At 36.3% G+C, this 13,518-nt stretch overlaps 1 protein-coding gene across 1 annotated transcript in view; it reads right to left on the bottom strand.

Moving 5' to 3' along the window:
• lgr5.S (leucine-rich repeat containing G protein-coupled receptor 5 S homeolog) overlaps positions 1-13,518 on the bottom strand; it is a 114,569-nt gene that overhangs the window by 12,192 nt on the left and 88,859 nt on the right. Inside the window, exons 12-15 of the mRNA XM_041588604.1 lie at positions 5,844-5,909; positions 5,425-5,496; positions 4,170-4,241; positions 2,990-3,115 (exon numbers count right to left, since the gene is read on the bottom strand). Coding sequence (XP_041444538.1) covers positions 2,990-3,115; positions 4,170-4,241; positions 5,425-5,496; positions 5,844-5,909 — 336 coding nt within the window. The remainder of the gene's footprint in view (positions 1-2,989; positions 3,116-4,169; positions 4,242-5,424; positions 5,497-5,843; positions 5,910-13,518) is intronic.

A 13,518-nucleotide genomic window follows, 5' to 3' on the forward strand; every position in this document is an offset into this window, starting at 1 on the left:
TGTGCCAAAAGAGACCAAAATTGCCAAAGGGGAGGAAGAAGACATGAAGATTACAGAAAGCCCGTGAGCTCTGCTGCGCTCGCTCTGCATGTGCGGTCACTATTTCAAGAGGGGACAGAATTCTGGGGTAAGACTGTGCAGAGGGGAGGCAGGGAGGGGGGCCAGTGGAGACTTAACATCGCGGGGGGTTTAGTTCTCCTTTAAAGGCTTTTCTCACTTTATATAATGTCATTGATTTTGGTTGGTCCTTATAGACAGATTAAAAAACACAATTTCTTTGCAAACTCTGATGGATCTTTTCACACAATCTATCGGGACTCTGGGTGCATTAGTCTGAAAGGATGTATTGCCTTCTCATCTGAATCAGATGTGACCAAGCTATAGAGCAGGGGTCCCCAACCTTTTTTACTTGTGAGCAACATTCAAATGTAAAAACAGTTGGGGCGAAACGCAAGCATGAAAGAGTCCCTTGGGGTGTCAAATAAAGTCTATGATTGGCTATTTTGTAGCCCCTTTGTGGACTGGCAGCCTATAAGAGGCTCAACTTGGCAGTATACTTAGTTTTTATACAATTAAAACTTGCTTTCAAGCTTGGAATTCAAAAATAAGCACCTGCTTTGAGGACCATGAGAGCAACATCCAAGGGGTTGGAGAGCAAAGTAAAGAGTAAAGATCCATTTTTGGCTGCAAAAATGCTTCCCTCATCCATTTCCCCACACAAAAACATTTGTCTTTAGTCTCTTGTCTAATAACCAACTATGCTGGAGAGATCAGTTGGATGAGCAAATCATTATAAGGGCTGTTTAGCATAAGTTGTACTTTTATTAATATTGAACACAATGTACTTGTCTACACCTCCTTTCTAATTACCACTCTTCTTTTGCATGAAGCCGTCCCCCACTCCACAGCCAACCAATAAGGATGACAAACAAAACACTACGTTGTGAGATACTGCAGTGGGGTTTCAAGGTTAATGTTCAAGAACTTTGGGATTGTGCATAGTGGGGTAGTTTAGTGGAAAAAAGGTTGCCAAGGACAGCAAAATAGTCAGCACTAGTGTGCAGTGGCATGATTACCATTTATTGCACCTATGGGTATTCAGTTTTATAGCATAAAAACAATACTGATTTTTTTCCATCGATTTTTAAAATATATTTATTTGTATTGCGGTGTGCTGTGATCTGTTCAGGCTGAAAACATTCCACATTCCACTTCTTTATATTTGTTTTGATCTCATCAATGCTGGAAGCAGAACAAACTGAGTGAATTTCTAAAGTGAGTAATTAAATGGAGTTTCATTTTACCTAATTCATCTGATTTTTTTGGGTCCAATGAAATTAGACTGAGTAAACCGCCAATGTGAGCACACCCTAAAGCTGAAGTTACAGATGAAAATTTGTGACTGCCTAATTAATGTTTCAAATACGGCACCAAGAATTTATTTTTTCTTTTGTGCTTTGTGTTTAGACATATAACTTTACAGTATATTAAGGAAGTATATTTTAGAATGAGACTATAAATAAATAGGCGACAGCTCTATGAATAGTATATGTTTCCAAAAAATATTCTTACAGCATTCTACAAATCATATTATTAGAAACCATTCAACCCTATAGTTTTAGGCTTTTCTTCTTTTTGGAATAGTTCCATTCTATTGTTTATTCTTCTTTTCATTGAAACAAGCCAGGTAAACTGCGTAACTGGATTGATCCATTGTACCATTTGCACCATAATTTATCACCTTTATAATACTAGACTACATATTCCAAGAATAATGTGCTCCAGCATATCATTTTATGTGTATGCTCATGAATCTACAGCATCAGACCCTATACTCACCAAAGATTCTTAAAATATTCATTTGCAGTAGCTAAAGGGATATGTAGCTGAAACCTACTGAAGAGTTATTTGAACTAATTATGAAAAGGGAAACATGCACGCAGGGCACCATTTATATAAAAAATAGGAATATATAATATATATTACTCTCTGCTGTACATTTTCTTTTCATGGTGGGTGGTTCATAGATTCTCCATAAAGCCAAGGGTATTTTTTTCCCTTTAAGCTATAACAATATTAGATGTTTTAGCTGATATATTCATTAGCTGAGGGCAGTGTCAGCACTTACTTTGTGCAAAGTATGAACAATTAAGTAAACCAGTTTCTATGGCTTCAATATGTAAATTAAGAACACATAGAAATCTTTCCTTTTCTTTTAATCTGTCTTCATCAGTGACATTTAAGGAAGTATAGTAGGATGGAGGGTATGGTATGTTAAAGTGATACTGACACTAAAAAACTACTTTTTAAAATATGAATGTACATTAAGGGGGTTATTTACTAAACTCCAAATGCAAAAATCACGAAAAATTCCTGATTTTTTTTTAACAAAATCTGACTTTTTAAAAAATCAATAATTTTTTGGAATTTATTAAACCCAGAGGATGGAAAAGTCAGAATCTGAAAATCTGGCATCTCAGACCTGTCGAGGTTGATTTTTTGATGTGCGCTGGATTTTTGGCAATACCCTGAAGTTTTCCGAGTTTTCGGGTGAAAAGTTTGAAAAAATCCTGAAAATCGGATGACAAGTCCTAAAAAATCATGAAAATCGTATTTTTCAAGATTTTTCCGGATTTTTTCCCGCGAACAAAATTTTTGGGAAAGTGTATTAATAAATAAGACCAAAAAACCTGGTCGGATTTGGTCAGAGTTTTTTTCAGAAGATATTGAGATAAATTCGGACTTTTATAAATAACCCCCTAAAAGTTACCTATAGGGCTTGCTGTTACTTTATGAGAAAATTATAAGAAGCATGCAAAGTCAATTTATGATAATCTTCAATTTCTGGTGTCAGTATGTCTTTAAGGTAAGTGTTCCTCTATAGCAGTTATGTGAATTGAAAGGCAGAGTTAACCTGAGTTATAAAATGCCCCCCCCACCATTCCCATTACTTTTGTTTGAAACAAGATTTCAATAATATTAAGCTTACCTGAGCTTTGGGAAATGTTCAGATGGAATCAGATCCTGAAGGGCAGAGTTTCCTGTGAGCTTTAGATGAGTCAAACCATGAAGGCCTGTCACAGGGAATGAGGTCAGATGATTGGATGACAGATCCCTTTATAGAAATAGGACAACATTGTTAAAGACACCTCACTATTATCACCTTTATAACATTTAACAATATTGTCAATACAATCTTTCTAACCAGTTGTGTGACATGTTTCCATGAACATGAATGTGTATAATATTAACAGTTTAGTAGAAGGAGAAAGTTTGATTGTCTACTTTGTGTCTAACAGAGTCACTACTTGCATAGTGCATATGAGAAGCAGTCAGAAATGGCAGAATCTTTCCTATGCTTAACCAGTAATCTTATGTTTCACATAGATCATTTCCATGCTTCCAAAATTTCCTCCCTAATTTATAAGGACAGTTCCAGTTTTGAAAACTGATCCGGGCTATTATTTTTCATTGAAATCTCCCAGGTTTTTAAACCAGATAATTGCACTGAAGTATTTGATGCTCCTTTGCCTAAAGGCAATTCTCACATCTACCCTCTTTCTAGAATCTATGTTCTTCTGTGTGTCTGTGACTGAGTTATGGGTGTGAGAAAACTAATGATAATGTGCATGAGAGAGACAGGGAGAGAGCAGGTGTATGTCTGTTGAAAACATGAGCAAAAAACAGCTTTGTGGGCAAGCGTCAAGGCATTTGAAATCACTCCCCATTGATTTAAACACCAATTGCATGAAATCATGGATGCACTAGTGTGTCAAGTGATTGCTACAAGATTGCAGTTCAAATGAATGGGAAGTGATTCCAAGCTTGTTTTTCCTCTGCAAATAGAGCTAGTGCAACTTTCAGACTTCCAATGTTGACAGACATCCAGTTGGTAGGGCTACCCTAGCAACTAGGTTGAACTTGTGAAATCAATAAAAACAACTTGACAAAATATAATAACAGAAATAATTTAAAAGTTGCTTAGAACAGGCCAACCTATAACAAACATAATATTTAATAAATTGACAAAAAAAAGGTGAAGATCGACTTTAATGAATTATTCATAATAAGATCTATATTTGAGATCTAAAAGTAACAGGAAAAGCAGAAACAAAATCAAAAACACAATTATAAGACTGTAATGTTGCAAATGACACATGATTACTCACAATTTGACTAAAGACGGCAAAGAAGAAAAAGAGTTAGGATGGATGACAGCGATCTTGTTCCATGCCAAGTCTCTGAGGATCAAAGAAATTATTGTAAATACTTGCTGATTAAATGGGTGCCATCAAATACATTACAAGCAGTCTAATTTGAGTAAAAGGAAAATAAAACAATATATTAACTGCTGTGTCAGCCTTGCATTGTATTGAACCTTGGTGAAGCAGACACAATAAATAGCAAGAGGGCTGCATTTATCATCCTCTCAGGTCCACAAGGCAGTTCCCTTATGGGTGAGACAATAATCTTCACCTCCTGCATGTTCTGTATAATTCTCTATAACAGGCCAGCGTTCCTGTGCTGTTCAGCTATGATAACAAACATTCATTCAAAATAGCTGACTCAATGTGGCATAGAGAAAGGCTGCTCTGTACTATGTGGCTCACTGGAGATCTAATACAGGAGTTGCATTAAGATGCCTGGCGGACCTAACAGAGGTGCAGTTTCCCTTTGGTTCTGACAAAAAGACAGCTGGTAAGAAGCAGAGTAGAAAGGAAAATGTATTAAAGGCCGCACAAATAAAAGGTCATAGCGCAACATGTGCACAGAATCTTTCTTTTCTGATTTTATATTATCTATAAATGAGATGAGCAATACTAGGGCTCATTATTTAATTTTTGCGGGGCAGGGTGCAAAGTGCAAGAAATGAATGCAAGCTGTCCTGTTTTTCAATCTTTGTGGACACAGACCCTCATGCTCCAGATCTGCGCTTTTCAAATACATAGAGTGCTTCCAGTGCTGTATTCACGAGCAGTAGGCTCATAGATGCACATAAGTGTCCCCCATCCTGATCCCTGCTCACTCCCTAACTTCAGACCTAAATATGTAGAGGTAGGTGTAGGGCGCAAAGGAGCTTTGCATTTACCACTGCTGCACTCTGAGCCTTGTGCAACAATGACCCAGATGTTGTGGCCATTAGTAAATATCATGCACTGTTTTTAAGGCCATTCTGTAGTTATAGACACTAATATCAACACCTAATAATGTTACTTTCTAGATGTATATAAAATGTCCTTATATATACTGCTATTAAAAATAATGTGACTTTTACAAAGATGAGTTGTAGAATAAGAGTAATTGTGCTTACAAGGCAAAGGCAACGTTATACCTTTGTATTAGCCCTTGGAACATTGAATGATAGTGTTTAGTTGACAGGAGCAATAGAAGGATCAAGGAATTTGGGGTTAGTGGAGTACTTACAGGGAACGAAGGCCAACCAGCTGCTGAAAGGTGGTGGATCTAATTTCATAGACTTCGTTATGACGCAGATCTCTGAATAGACAGAAACAATATGAAAGATTTCAAATTGCATGAAATTGTGTGGCTTTTAAAGAGCAAAACAATCCTTTTGTTTTTAACCATCACATAATTTGACCCCAGACGAGGCCCACCATGCTCAGTTCTCTGAAGCCCTTAAACCCCATCAAAATGAAGCTATTTAAAGATTTGATTTTCAAAGCCATTTGGCATAACAAACTTCAAATAACTGAAATCTCTATATGAATACAACTCCCGCATATGTAATAAAATTAAGAATAAAAAACGTTTCAAGATGGATTCCACTTGGAATGCCACGACTCATTTATAAACACATATATGTAATACTGTCTAATACTTACATTTTCTGCAGTCGCTGACAACCAGAGAAACTTGGTAAATCCTTTATGAGATTGTATGACAAGTCTCTAAAACAAGAGATATGTATAAGTGTAGGGAAATGGAATAGTGCATTATAATGTACAAAGAACATAGCCCCTGCAAAACAAAATTGCATTATAAACGCTAACGAATGGTAAGGGTAACTTGATAGGTATTCTGGGAAAAATGGAAAATCTGTAGTCACGATGTCTATCAATAGGAAAGTCACACCTGTGCTTTATATAAAAAATGCACTGTCCGAAATGTACCACTAACATTTTGCATTTAAAAAATGTATTGGTACAGTATCTGTATCAATTGGCTAATGGTTTTGTAAAAGGTATACTATCATTATATAATTAATGGTTTTTATTGTAACACCATATTTTTTCTTTATATACAGGATTGGGACCTGTTATCCAAAATGTTCAGGTCCTGGGGTTTTCCGGATAAGGGGTCTTTCCATAATCTGGATCTCCATAATTTAAATCTACTAAAAATCATTTAAACATTAAAGGAACCTAATAAGCTTGTTTTGCCTTCATTAAGGATTAATTATATCTTGGTTGGGATTAAGTACAAGCTACTGTTTTATTATTACAGACATTTTATTAAAATGGAGTCCATGGGTGATGGCCTTCCCCCAATTCAGAGCTTTCTGGATAAAGGTTTTCCAGATAATGGATTCAGATGTATTATACCTATAGACTGTTAAACCAACCACAGATACCGCATACAGTAGTGTAGTAAATGTTAATGAGCTATTCAATGGCTTTGTCTTGAGGGATGCTAGCTTTGATTCTGAGAAGGCTGCCATAAATCTAGATAAGATAGGACATATAGGATGTATTGGTTGCTGCTAGTTGTGGAGGTGATCAAAGTGCAACTATTCACCCCCAATTTCTGCCCACTCACTTGAATGTAATGCACTGTGGGTCCTCCGTCCACACACCATTGGGAAGAAATTGGGGGTCAAGCAGCTGCCTTTATATCAGTACAACAAATGGAGAACATTTTCTATTGCCTTGGAGTCCTGAGTTTGATTCTGTCAGGGGCACTATCTGCAAGGAGTTTATATGTTCTCCCTGTGTGGTTTTCCTCTGGGTACTTTGGATTCCTTCCATAATCTCAAAATTTAAAAACAGGTTGACTAGTTCCTTATGAATTAGACCCTTATGTGTGATATGCAAATGTGTTTAGGAGCTTATATTCTACGCTCCACTGGGGGGCAAGGACTGATGTGAATGAACAGTCTCTATAAAGCGCAGTTTAACATGCTGGTGCTATATAAATGAAGGATAATAATAAAACAATAACATTTTAAAAAAAAAAAGTAACACAAATGGAAATAGGCTGGCATAGATTCAAACTGTTATCCTTAAGTGCTCAGGTTTTTGTATTTTTAGTACTATATTGTTTTAATAAAAAATGACACAGCCTTTTCAGATTAGACAATTTAGGGCTTCCATACTGATTTATTTTCGTTTTTAAGAACTTGATTATTTATGGTCTTATGTTACCAGGCATATTTTGTGTATGCTGTTAACTCTTAATCAAATAATACATTTCTACTTCAGTAACAGATTGTTTTAGGTTTACTATTGAAATGTGTTCTCCATGTGTTCTCCATATGGGGCTTAAAGACAAGGAAGCTATATTCTTAAGAAAATCTCACTTTTCCTCTCCTGGTTTAGAGATGTTAAACCTTTTTCCATCCAGTTGACACTGCCCTAGAACTTTGGCAAAGCCTGGGATTGTCGGGTGAAACGCGCATCAGACATAGACAGGATGTCAGAATTTTATTTAAAATGGGATGGTGATCGGTGGGAGGTGAGCTACTAGTGTTGGGTGGATACAGGGTGCTTCAAAGGCAGTGATGGAAGATTACTAGCCTCATACTCTGACAATCAGACACCGCTATGCTGCAGAAAAGTTTGTAAAAGATCTGGTTAGGCTCAATTGTCACCACTACACGGTGGTGAGGGCAGGCTACTGTCGGTGGGAGGCGACGGAGAGATCCGATGTAAGGGGTTAAGAAAATATTAGCCTCACATTCACTCCAATAGATGCTGCCGATGCTGTAGACATACACGCTTAATGAACCTGTCTGACTTCAATATCTATCACCAGTACATTGTGGGAGGGCGAGCTACAGGTGGTGGGGGGCTACTATGTGAACCATTTAAGGGTACAATTGATTATTAGCCCTGTGCCTACCCTGTCAAGTGCTGTAGATACCGCTCACTAGCACAGCTGACCTGGGAGCTGTGTACCATTCTTACATGTTCCTGAACACGCCACTGCCTATGCGATTCCTTATCTACACATAATAGACATCCGGTTTTTAATACATTAATAAAAGTTACGTTTTATTCATCCAATATAAGCAAATAAGGTGGGGTGGTGCAACTACAATGGGCCGCTCCACTCCTTTCTTTTTTTATTATTCAGTATATCTGACCCTGCACACCACCTGTGCTTCTCCCGATGATTGGTGCTTTATTCTGCACTAGAACTTTACCTGCCAAGAGTCAGTCTTTCTAATAGATGTTGATGAACATCACTTGTCCTAATGAATATATAGCAAATCATAGGTTTCCAAAACAATTCATATTATAGAAAACTGGTCAGACAAGTGTAGATTAACAAATTACAACTTCATCTGGACTATTTACTTACTTTAAAATTATTAAAACATGTATATGAATACATATAATTACAACTGTGTTTTTCGTTATATATAACCTATGAATTCAAATAAAGTGCATGTGTAGTGCCGCTCTAGAAGATCCATACTTCTACACAATGTCCATTGTGTACACAATAACTGTCTTTCGTGAGGTCACGTGACTGATAACTCCCATGAAGCAAAGACTAATAACTCTCACGAAAACAGCAGTTGATCTCATCTGGGCCAAAATATGAAATAAAATGCATCAGTTTATATGGAAAACATATGGTGTAAAGATTCGGAAGCCCGTGAAAGCAAGGAGCCTGCCTTTCTTCAAATAATTGCAGTTAAAATATAATTTTGTCACTTTTTGTATGTTCACTCCACTGGCAAATGTAGACGAACTATAAAAAGATGTGCGCAAGTTCAATTATTTGAAGTGGAATAACTATCTCATGATCATTCTATTGTAAATAACAGTATCCTCATATTTAACAGCAGGAATAATTCTATAACATAACTTTTGCTAGTACAAAAAAACAAAGACCTAAACAGCATGCGGGGGGGGGGGGGGGGATAAATATTCCACAATAGAAACATGCCAGCTAGGAAAAAAACAGCATGATACCTAAATGGATTAGATAACTTTTGATGGATATTAACAGAAATGTCTAGGCGTGTATAGAATCTATTATCCATAATGCTAGGGATTCTGGATAAAGGTCTTTCAGTAATTTATTCTACTAAAAAAGCATTAAACAATAATTAAACCCAACAAGATTGTTTTGCCTCCAATAAGATTAATTATATCTGTTTTATTATAAGAGAGGATAAGGAAATCACTTTTTAAAATTCTAAATATTTAATTAAGTCTATGGAGGGTGACTTTCTGGATAATGGGTTTCCGAATGATGGACCCCATACCTATATAATCTTGGGAAACCACACTGATTGAGACCTGTTTTTTTTTTAATATTGAGTAGCAACAATCCTTATTGCTCAGTAAAAAGATACAAGCGCTGTCATACATAAGAAGTTCTACTCCATAACGTAACTTGAAAATTAGAACTAAAATAGCAATGCTTTAAAAAAATAAATAAATAAATAAAGTTTTTCAAAACATTAAGGGAAAAAATTCATCTGAAAGTGGAAGTTTAAAGCTTCCCACACAGAGGAAGACCTGCCAGCTTTTTAAGGTCGGCCCAAGTGGTACACTGTCATCTCTTATCGCTTACCATACTACTATGGCACATACTATTCTACAAATTAAGCAATCAAATTAAATGCATAGTTTTTTTGTATAATTATCATAAGCACAAGCTTGACCCAGTAGGCGATCCCTTACTCATCAGCAATAAACTCTGATCAGCTTAGAATGCTGAAAGCAAACAATCCTGCTTGTTCTAGGTCACTGGACCTGCAAACATTTTTTAACTATGTTACTATTACATAATTATAACAGAAATCAGCTCCAATGTATTATTGTCTGTATATGGTATATGCACAACATATCACTGCTAATGAAAGCAAGAAAACTTGATCTGCCAGGAAATGCAAAAAAAATAACAATAAAAGGCATCAGTAATAAAAGCGTTATTTAAAAGGAGAGCTCGACAATAAAATTAAAAAGCAGGGCTATGATCTCCTCCCAACTATTCCCAGTTTTGTGAACGTTCCACGCTTCTAACTGGTGCTATTCATCTGATTTTAAAGTTTTATTTACAAAGTTTGTTTTTGATTTGGGATATGGAATTTAAAAAGAGACAACTTGCATTTTTTATTCAAATACAAGAGGAAGACAAGGGAAAAACACTGCAACTATAAACATAAAAATTCTTATAAGAAAGAAATGTTTATGATATATTAGTGGAAAGTTTTTACAACATTCACATTGGTAATAAAGCAATAAATTGTAATCAAGTGTTAATATACTGAGAGCTAAGTAAAAAAAACATCTCACCCATCTGCTATGATCTAATAGTTGCTGTTATAAATTACACATTTTATTTTTTAAGAGCAAATAAGCCATAACTTGGTGGTTTAAATGGGATGTCGAGGCTTTAGTCATGCATGTCTAATTCTTATCAAACGTCATTTGTACTGGAAAACCCAAGTACATTGTGTACTCAGTTTCAATCTTTTCCCAAATCCGGGTCACCAGGGTAGAATTTTGTGTAGCTTAAATTTGACATACATATATTAGAGTCCTGAATCGAGTTGAGTACCCACGGAATACCCTCAAAGTAGTCGTGTTTTGGGCAGTAAGTTCAAATTTCCTTTTTGTGTGGCTAGTCCACGGGTTACCAGCATGAATACTATCTAATTAGGGCAAGGAATGATGTCACTTCCGGTCAACATCGGTTCACTTCCAGTTTATCGACTCCTGGGTTGGTATCAAAAAGTTGGTAACTTTTATTGGCTAACTGTGGTGGTTGTAATTGCAAGCCTTCAGGACTAAATCAGGCTAAACATGTATTTCGTTTAATACAGATTTTCACACTTGTATGGTGGCCTACCCATCCCAAATGATATTCATCAGGGGACCAGACATGCTGCAACATTAATCTGCTAATGAACCATGTTTATTGAAGGCTGTGCCTGAGACAGACCTGCAACGCACACAATTGCACAATGTTTGATAAACAGGCTGAAACCTAATGGATACACTACTTTCATCATCATCTTTTATTAGTGCTGCACTTGAATAATGCAGAGTAACTCAGTTGTACATTTTCTTATTTTTAGGTGTCAAGTCTATCAACTGTCACACAAGTCCATTATATAAAAACAGATGTCTTGTATTATTATTGCATGAGGAATATAATAAGCTGTTTTATCAATTTTTTTCAGCAGTTCTAATCTTTTTGAGGAACAATAAATAACAGAAGCAAAATGTGCTTATGAGATAATAGGTCTCCGTAACAGATGCAGCTGTGGTCACGCAAAAATAAAACTTGCACCTAAACACCTGCGCAAATCTGTTTGGATGAAATTCATGCAAGTGCGCCAATTGACACAGAAAAGCACTCAAGCGGCCACCTGCTCAGAGGTGGTGGTATTTCCAGCGTCCCCACTATGGGCTGCGTGAGATCGTGCTTGATTGGTTAAACTGTGTTCAACAGTGTATGTTTTGATGCATAGTATACAATTGTGCAATATACATGGAATTGTGCGGGGAACAATTTGCATATGGCTAAAAAAACATGGCAAATTGTGTCAGAAAATGCTCTTTGCAATTAGTAAATGAGCACTTTTGACTTGTAGTTACAGTTAGAACATTTCAGCCATGAATAACATGCAAAATATCTTATATATTAATGGTGCTTAGTGGTTGATTATAATCACTGGTTATCAGTGAACCACAAGTCACCTACAGTGGTGTAACTTTAGAGGTAGAGGACCACAGAGTCTGCTTCCTCTGTGTGATACTTATATATATATATATATATATATATATATACTGTATATATATATATAATATCTCAAAATGATCTCGCACCATGCAGCTCTGCACCCATCTCACATACTTTACAATTGTAATATTTATTTAGACACAGTTTTTTAAATAGTCCAATTACTTCAAAAATATAATTTTAATTGCAACATATTCAACACCCCCAGTGCAAATAGACCATAGTGCAACCAATCCCCCAACCTCAATTAGTACACACTTGCCCTGAATGCCATTCAGTAGAGCAGAAGTATGAACATTGTTTTCTTCAATCAAGGTTATTATAACATGTACTTCTCCGCTAGAGACATCTGTCCCAACTGAGGAAGGACGGGGATCTTGCAAAACTCAGGATTAAATGTATAGATTAATACAAAATTGGATCACCGTACCAGAGGTCAGTGAGGTTGTGGAATGCACTGCCGGGTGATGTTGTGATGCTGATTCAGTTAATGCCTATAAGAATGGCTTGGATGATTTCTTGGACAGACATAATAACAAAGGCTATTGTGATACTAAGCTCTATAGTTAGTATAGTTATGGGTATATAGAATTTATGTGAAAGTAGGGAGGGGTGTGTGTATGGATGCTGGGTTTTCATTTGGAGGGGTTGAACTTGATGGACTTTGTCTTTTTTCAACTTAATTTAATTATGTAACTATGTAAAAGCTAAGAATAACATGTAACAGAGCATGTCATGATGTAATGTAATTATTATGTAATGAGTTATGATCTATTCTTACCTATGTTTCTTGCGCCAAAGAAGAAATATTGATTAGTCAACACTAAAGTGCCATGACACTGTCTCTCATATATAGTAAAAGGCATTAATTTGCTCATATGCAGTAAGAAATCTCAACCAATAAGGTGTTTGCTTCTAAAGAGGTCACCAGTTAATGCTACCTGCTGTTTGGTTGATGTGTGCTACTGCACATGGCCAAATGAACGCCTTTTACTACATATCCCCATTTGTGCCTAAATAATGGTCATGAAACTCCATCGTGAAATGTCTTCCAATATCTTTATAATTTACAATAGCTGGTACAGTTCTTTATATAATGCATGGGTCAGGGCTAGTTTCATGTTCGCAGACTTACTAAAACATTCCAGTTAATTTAGGGCAAATATATTTATATGAGTTCTGCAGCTGGAAAGTTGCATCTCCAGAGAATTTTAATTGCTGCATAAGAATAGCAAATGTCACCATGGAACAAGTTACAAAAAGAAAACTTTATGATGTGGAGAAAGCCCAGTAACAGTCAATGATTTTCATACACAATACTCTTTAGCACACAATATGTCTCCAGTAAATGAGCTACTCAGTCTTCTGCATCCTGTGCTACTCATTTTCTTGCTTTTAATTGCTTGGAAGAAAGAACAAGTTATGTCCTTTCATAGCTGCTCTCAACATTTCTTGGCCCATTCATTGCCTTTGAACCGTATCTTAACAAGCAGAGATAGATTCCATAAAAAGATTTCCCTGCTCCGCTGAGACTTTGCATGCATGTAGTAGGGCTTAGCATTTAATGGAGGG

This window comes from Xenopus laevis, chromosome 3S (assembly GCF_017654675.1).
Source record: "Xenopus laevis strain J_2021 chromosome 3S, Xenopus_laevis_v10.1, whole genome shotgun sequence".
Taxonomy (NCBI): domain Eukaryota; kingdom Metazoa; phylum Chordata; class Amphibia; order Anura; family Pipidae; genus Xenopus; species Xenopus laevis.